General features: G+C 37.1%; 1 protein-coding gene across 1 annotated transcript; it reads right to left on the bottom strand.

Annotated features, from left to right (window-relative positions):
- Positions 1 to 1,491: 1,491 nt before the first annotated feature.
- msrb1a (methionine sulfoxide reductase B1a) lies at positions 1,492 to 6,889 on the bottom strand. The gene is made up of 4 exons (XM_026916839.3): positions 6,729 to 6,889; positions 3,891 to 4,033; positions 3,257 to 3,371; positions 1,492 to 1,989 (listed from the first exon to the last, which is right to left on the bottom strand). The coding sequence occupies exons 1-4, from the start codon at positions 6,781 to 6,783 to the stop codon at positions 1,973 to 1,975; spliced, it is 330 nt and encodes a 109-aa protein (XP_026772640.1). The 5' UTR covers positions 6,784 to 6,889; the 3' UTR covers positions 1,492 to 1,972.
- Between the last annotated feature and the right edge of the window lie 1,629 nt (positions 6,890 to 8,518).

Genomic DNA, 8,518 nt, shown 5'->3' on the forward strand with positions numbered 1-8,518 from the left:
AACAAAAGAGAAACTATAAGAGTTCTGCTTGGAATTGTTGTGTGTATACATTCAGTGTTCCCATCCAAATACAAATGTTAACATATCAGTTCCAATATTAGCTCATATTCATGCATTTATTATAAGCACTTTATTATAAGCACTAAGCAATCAGATGCTTAATTAAATGAACACCTGCAATACACACCGGCATCACATGCTACTTTCTATACTCCACATAGTATGTTCAACCACAGGAAGGAGACGGAAAGAAAAAAGAACCATTTAGATCTTAAGTGGTTGTGACCAGTCAATTTCCTAAGCATGGTTTTGTGGTTTTCTCATAGCAGTTAAGGTTTGAGTTTGTGTAGCGAAAACTGATCTTAGTCCTAAGGCCCAGCATTAAAGAGGTAACTTTAAGCTTCACTCACCTTTTACTCCTAGCTAATTAGCAAGGAGATGACCACTGATTAGATTATATCACAGCTTCCTCCTACAACATTTCTTGGCTTACACTAGAAGTAAATCAATATCACTTTTTACATGTAGCAACTTGAAACAATTAATACGTAACCTGACTATTAGCAATCTTGTCTGTTTCTTGCCTGTACAATGTTCTGAGCAAGGTCTGTGTAGTTTAATATTAAACTTGTTCAGCAAGGACAATTTATGTCGACTTCGGCTTCATAGCTGGTGTAATAGTAGCCCTGGTCACTGTTTACCAGCCCAGTGCCTCAGTTTAGACATAATACCCAGTTCAGAATTAGAAAAGCTACAATATATATGATTCATGCAGTTGTCATCTACATTTTGGTAATGCGGCACCTGGCGTAAACTTGCACAGTGTTTGGCTGTCTTTCATTTGAAAGACACACCTGCCGTGCAGTGAGGACTCTTCCAACATGTGTGTTTGCTTTCCCCTCCTGTCAGTAGAGTGATTTTTGTTAAACAAACATATACACACACACAATTTTCACACAATTCTTTTTACAACAGCACCGCCAGTTGGTGATGTCAGAGATTGCACTCTGAAGAAATTCATCATAGTGACATTTTACGTATTTGTATATTTCCGAGCCATACAGGCAAATAGGGTGGAATGAATCGCAAAAAGTCAAAAGTCTGTAAAGTAAACTTACAGTATGCAGTATGCAGTATACAGTATAACTAACTAACTTATAATCCATGTATAGTACTGATGGTGAATGGAAGGAATGCAGAGTAAGAATTTCACTGTACATTTTAACAGTCTATACGAGATTCTGCAATCATGAAATGAATCTTGAATCTAGTTTTTTATAAACTAATATTAACTCAGGCCAATTATTTACCAACTTCTCTACAAAGGCCTTTATAAAGCACTAGCATTTGAGGTCCTTCCTGAATGAAAGTATTTAATATTCAACCAAGAGCTCAGCACTCTACTTCCAGAGGATACTGAAACATTTACAATAGACTAAACTGAAATACAGTGAAAGCAATTGCGAAATAAAAGTGCAACTTTAACAAATATTTCTCTTTATATGCTAAAAACTTTATTCTTAGGCCTTCAGATTTGTGAACAAATTGATTTCTTAGTGCAACACTGTCAAATAACTTTGTAAAACATAATCAACGATTTTCTCAGCAAACACCAGAGTACAAAACATTATCTTCTGCTTGGTGCTATTTTTTAAATCAGTTTTAATGCAAGGATTTATTAACAATCTTATAAGTGCTTACATAAAACAGCCTATCTATTAAGAAATGTCATAGATATTACATCTATATTCATTTTTGGTGTGTACTGATATTGACTAAGAACAGACTTTAGCACATAGTGACTAGGAGCAGACTTGTCCTTTCTGTACCAGTGTGGCCATAAATATCAGTGTTCTGACTTCCACTGTGGGCTTTGTAGCACAACACTTCACGAAATGTCCACATCTTCCACAGAACAGAGTCCCTCTGTACATTTTTATGTCATCTTCACTTCTCCATCCATCAGCTCACTCTACTGTCCACCCTTCTCTGCAAAAAGAACATAATAAGCAGAATATGACTAGATGTTTTGTTTTTTTTTGTATACTCCATGGCACACAAATCAGCAGGCAGGGCACCTGGGACATGTCCAGGCTATTTGTATTTCTTTCATAATTGCCTGCACAAGCAACCTGCCAAGTCAATTACATCCTACACGAGCATCCTATCTTATTGTCTACTCCTGCCCACATGGGATCCCAGCCCTGATTCACACCTGTAACACAATCCATGATTCATTAGTGACTAGAGTTCCGACTCTTTTCCGTGAGTCAGATCATTTGGCTCAGCTCATCAATAACAGATTACTCTTTTTTTCTAAAACAGACAAGGTTTGTAATATTTTGAAGAGTGACTGCGCTTTGTATGGTCAATATTGCTCCAGGAAAACTTACCTTTTATAACACAATATAACTTTGCATTGCATTTTACAAAATATATTTAAATAATTGTAACTGATCGCCTCCCCTAATAAACTTGACTACATACAGTACTTCAGCAGCACAGCACAGATGTGTAAAAATTTTATATTACACAATACTGCAAGAGTTACAACACTGAAAAAAATAAAAGAGGCAAATAAAGGGGGAAAAGTGTCATATATATGCATGTCAGCTCTCAGTGTTCATCTAAAAGGGCTGCCTTGTTCATGAACAGCACATGACTGGCTCATATATTTGTCTGTGGTGCAAAGCAGCACTATGCATTCAACTTTTCAAATCTTGCCACTTGCTACATTGCACATATGAACCGAGGATAAGTTTGGGCCAGCAATAACAACTATTTATAATAGACTAATTAATTAGCATACACAGATGCAAAGGAACATGAAGAGATGTGAAAACAATGACAACTGAGCATAAAACAGTACAGTCCAGACCAGAAACTGCAGAAACTCAGTCGCCTCACATTTAAACACTTGTTGAGTGAAAAAGAAGAAGCGAGCCTGTCTCTAATAACGTCTTTACATGTGACTAAATAATCCAGCTCACAGCCAGGCGAACGCTTTGTCCAGGCGAACGCTTTGTCCAGGCAAATGCTTTGTCCACCTCTGACGCTGTATTATAATAAACACGTGATGAGGCATCTGGATCATACTGGTCATGATATGGGGGGCATTGTTTCATTTTGATCACAAGAATGATGATCTAGACACTTTACGTATGTAGATTACATGCTGCACAGACAGAGCTAAACATAGGAATCCATGCTACAGAGTCCATGCTTATTATCAGAACATAAGAATAAGTGTGAATACCTTTAGGGACAAACTTGAGTGAGCTGCTGAATATTCAGAATCGTGAGAGTCCACGCTTGGGTCCGTCGTTCAGAAACTCATGACCCAGGCCATTTTTACACTTCCCACAACGAATCTACAACATATAGCACAATTTCCATATATAAGTAGTTTAAATAGACAGTTATGTTAAAGGAATGGTTTTGTGGAGGAATAATTAGAGCTATATGGTCAATGTCACAGCAATGGAAGTTTATAAAGCTTCATTAGCATTGTGTTAAAATAATTACATTTACCTTAAATGACATTGTTAAACTATGTTAGCAACTGCACAAACAATATAGGAAAATGGAAGAACATATATGCATTTAAAATGGTGACTTTATAAATCAAGTGATTTCAGATTGAAAATATTGAAGTTTTCAGCTATGAAATTTACTTCTATAAACCTCAGCAAATCTCGCACGTGTGCCATGATTTCGGCATGATGCTTATTACTGTGTTAGTCCTTTAAAGATTCAAATTAATACAGTTCAAATGTAATACATAACCAACATGATTCTATTTTTGGAAGACCAAGTATAATAATAATATCATATTATTATAGATGGCACTGAGAGAGTTCATTAGACTGAGTTTGAGTAAACAGTTTTACCTTCAGTGCACCAGGTCTCTCCTCCATTTTGGAGACACTATCCTCGTGGATAGTTTCAGTGAAGGCAGGCCAGGGAGAGGAATGGTTATACTTCTTTGTGCTGGAGAACAGCTCATATCCACACTTTACACAAACATAGATACCTATACGAAAGAGTAAATAGCATTATGGGACATACCTGTCACACTAGGCATGTTCAATTCAATTCAGTTTTATTTGTATAGCGCTTTTAACAATGGACATTGTCACACTGCAGCTTTATTGTCACATTGCAGCTTTACAGAAATAAATACATTCAGAATATAAATTGTAAATTGTATGAATTTATCCCTAATGAGCAAGCCAGAGGCATGTGGTGGCAGAACCGGGGTACAGGTATGAACACCGGGGTTACAGATTTAACAACAGTATAGCCTACTTTTTAAGAGCCAAAGCCAAAGAGCCAAAAAGCAAGTCATTTTATTCATTTTATTCTCCTTAAACAAGTGATTTTAATACTAATTTAATACTAATTAATAACTAATAATAGCCATACTTTTTGAAACTGCACATTGAAACACATGTATGGATATTTATTATGGTTCACAGGTTACTGAGCTAAGACTGAAAAGATTTGTTCAATGTTTTAATATTTGCAACGTAAGTCAATACTGATGCTAATTTCCCACTTGTTATTCTGATCTGAAACCATGTGCAACAACAGTTCAATATGTTTGCTCAAGTATGAAGGCTGGTTTCAAACTCAGGTGTGGTCCAGAAAACTGGTTTGTGGTGCTCTCTTCAAACAGAGAGGACTGATGAAGCCCAAAAGCACCATGTACTTCCAGAGCCATGTCATGTGGTTTTTGTAAGAGGGAAAGGGGACTCATTCCCCCTTTACATAAACGACAGGAAACCTGAGTCCCATTTACTCAAATTCTAGGTATGTTCAGTGCTTTTTTTCCCCTGTGGTGATTTAAGTCTCCTTAGTGGCCATATTTGTTAAACAAGTATTTTCTAATGAGCCAATTTAAATATATATATATATACACACAAAAAAAATTCCCAAGAGGAGTAGGGGAAGGTGGCATATACACATAGGTGCAGACAGGAACTGTAACACCTTTTTGTCCCATTGACTAAAATAGCTGTGTGCTATCTTAGGCTACTCTATATACAGTGTTTGGTTCAAGTGAATTTGGGTGTGGGCCAAACCATGTGTGGACTATGTATGGACCATGTGTGGATCATGATAATCTCTAAGGCTAGGTGCTGAGTAAGCTAACTGGATGACCGTGTCACGTTACTTCCTATCTCATGTTTACAACAGAAGGATGTGGTCTGCAAATGAAATGTAATACCGTCAACAGAGTGAAGAAGACATTTAATCTTAGGTGCTACACCTCAAGGAAAAAATGTTCAACTGAAAGGCTCGACCCGAACCTAAATCAATATGAAGCAAAGATAAAGAAACACTAATTAAACAAATAACACACTGTAAATTAAGTTGTAAATAATACAAGTTAAATTTTAATAAGAACAATAAAGAGGTGTCGCTATTGTCTCTTATTTTACTAAGATTTAAGGTACGGTTATGAATACACAAATAATTCACTGTTTAAGTGAACTTTGTCTGTGTAAAAAAAAAACATGCTCTTCCCCAAGCAGATTGGAAAAACATTGCCTGGCCTTTTTCCGTTTTTTAGCATTGTAGCCTCAGCCTGCATTGTAGCCTCAGCTTCCTGTTCTTGCCTGACAGGAGTGCAACTCAAAGCAGTATTCTGTAGTTGTAGTCCATATGCTTCAAAATTTGATGTGCTGTGTGTTCTGACATGCTTTTCAGGTCACCGTGGTTGTAAAGAGTGCTTATTTGAGTTACTGTAGCCTTCCTGTCAGCTCAAACCAGTCTGTCCGGTGGGTATTTCTGCCCACAGAACCTCTGCTCACTGGATTTTGTTGTTGTTGTTGTTGTTTTTCACACCATTTCGTGCAAACTCGTGCCATGTTCAAAGTCACTGAGATCATCACTGAGATGTTTGACGTGAACATTACCTGAAGCTCTTGACCTCTATCTGCATGTGTTATGCTTCATTCTGTTGCCACATGATTGACTGTTTGGATAATTGCATGAATAAACAGATACACAAGTGTTCCTATTAAAGTGGATGGTGAGTATTTAATACAGTGATATAGTACATGTCATAATGCCATACTTCTGAATGTAAAATTCTCTTTAGTAAACAAGCGCAGTAGTATACATTCTACTTTGTGCTTACTCTTCACTTTGCCCTTTTTACAGATTAACTGTGCCACACTTTGCACTTTACATGCTGATATGATGGAACAATCTAATAATTCCAGTAATCCAATAATTTAAAAAAGTTGATCTTATCTTATATCCTTGTACTCTGTATGTATAGAGGCAATGAAGGCTGCCTTTCATACAATACAGTATGTGTCTTAGTAAGTGAGTAAGTGATTCATCACTTATTATTAGAAACATTAACATCCATTAAGAATAAGAAAAGTGGAAAGAGATCAGAGTCACTTCTGAAGAACTGGCAGGTGATAAAAATAATAAACACTAGCAAACAATGTGGTAATTCAGCATGCCATTTCAGTTTAGTAGGCTGATGAAAACTAAGTGGCAGGTTACATAACTGCTGTTTTGTAACTTAAGCACAATGTAATTCGCCAAAGTTTTCATCTGAGAATCTGAATTATAAGTCATATCTTTCCTGGAAAGAAATCAATAGTTGTGGAAGTTACTGATTCGCTTCTTTAAAGTTTTCATGCTGGTCAAAGCTGTTTGTTTTTTCAGCATGAATGTTACTACAGAGACACAGCTTGCAGACTTACCCGCTTCGAAGTGATCTTTAAAGATCTCTCCTCCGGCAAAGGAACAAAAAGCCATGGCTACAGATCACCGTCGCGCGCTACGTTTCAGCACCAAACTTCTACAACAACACACACACACACACACGCGATGTGACCGTCGCGCGACCACGCTCCACGATTTGACGGCGTGTCCGTACCACGTGACCATTTTTGGCGTAACAGAGCAGCAGTGGTTATTCTCAGCTCAACCACACGATGGCAGCATTTCTCAAAACACAATTTGCACACTAAATAAAACCAAAAGTCTAGTCTTTTGATGTTAGAATTAAAATGTGAAGAGGCTCTCAAGAGAAACACTTTTACAGATAAGATTGTTAAAATGTCGTTTCTTTATTGTTTAAATAAGACTGTTATTAAAAAGTTTGTTGTTAAGAATATATTTATAAACTTCTAAGAACAGATTTTTGGTTCTGTATATAGAAAAAAACTGATCTTGAGAAAAAAAAAACAGATTAGGAAGTAGGGGTAATAAGGTTTATAAACAAAACTGTCAAACTGTTATGTATTGTAATGAAATAATGACACATAAACAAAACAAAACGTAGGCCCGTGTTTGTGCAGAGTGGGCGGAGCTTAGATAATCCTCAAAGCTGCAGTGGAATAAACATTTTCTGCCTACACTATATATGATGTAGACACCAAATATAACCCCAAAACAGCTCCGACTCATCGATGCATGGACTCCACAGGACTCTGAAGGTGTGCTGTGGTATCTGGAACCAAGGCATTAGCACCGGTTCACCAGTTGTCCTTCCTTGGACCACTTTTGGTAGGTAAAAACCACTGCATACCAGAACACCCCACAAGACCTGCCGTTTTGGAGATGCTCTGACCCAGTCGTCTAACCATCACAATTTGGCCCTTGTCAAAGTCGCTCAGAGCCTTACACTTGCCCATTTTTCCTGCTTCCAACACATCAACTTCAAGCACTGACTGTTCACTTGCTGCCTAATATATCTCACCCCTTGACAGGTGCCATTGTAATAAGATAATTTTATTATTGTAATATTATTGTAATAAAATAATGTTATTCACTTTACCTGTCAGTGGGTTTAATGTTATGGCAGATCAGTATGTGTGTGTGTGTGTGGTGTGTGTGTGTGTGTGTGTGTGTGTGTGTAGGCTATACATTTGTTTCTACCAGTGTTCCTCTTCTTTGAGGGTGCTTTCTTTCCTGTGTCTCAAGGTGTTTATCTCATAAGCAATTAATATGTTTTAAAATAAAATCACACAGTCACGTTAATTACTGCTGCAAAACGTACAAAATAATGATTGGTGTGAATGAGCAGCATTTATGACAGCTTCCTGGTGCCCTACTTGTGCTTAGCTCACCCTTTATAAAAAATAAATGAGGCTATCATTATATCAAGCTGCAACCAGGGATTACAGAGCAACATATTGATGTTCACATTTAAATAAAAACAATTTTAAAAAACAGTTATGAGACATTTTTATTGGAATAATAATAAGCCTATTTAATTCAGGATCCATGAACCAACAATAAAGCCATCATTCTACCATATAAACTTAGTTGCAAGCATCCAAAGGTAGCATTTGGAAAAGTGTGAAATTTGGAATAAAGGTAACATGTTCAGCTTTCCTACAGGCTGATTTTACTGTGCAGTGTGGACTCAGTGTTGGGATTCACCTGTTCTGGGATTATATAAGAGATTATATAGCATTGCAGTCCTGAGCCAGATGATACCGGACTCATGTAGTGTACTGCAGCAGCAGCCGGAGCGCGTGCACTA

This window comes from Pangasianodon hypophthalmus, chromosome 13 (assembly GCF_027358585.1).
Source record: "Pangasianodon hypophthalmus isolate fPanHyp1 chromosome 13, fPanHyp1.pri, whole genome shotgun sequence".
NCBI classification, from domain to species: domain Eukaryota; kingdom Metazoa; phylum Chordata; class Actinopteri; order Siluriformes; family Pangasiidae; genus Pangasianodon; species Pangasianodon hypophthalmus.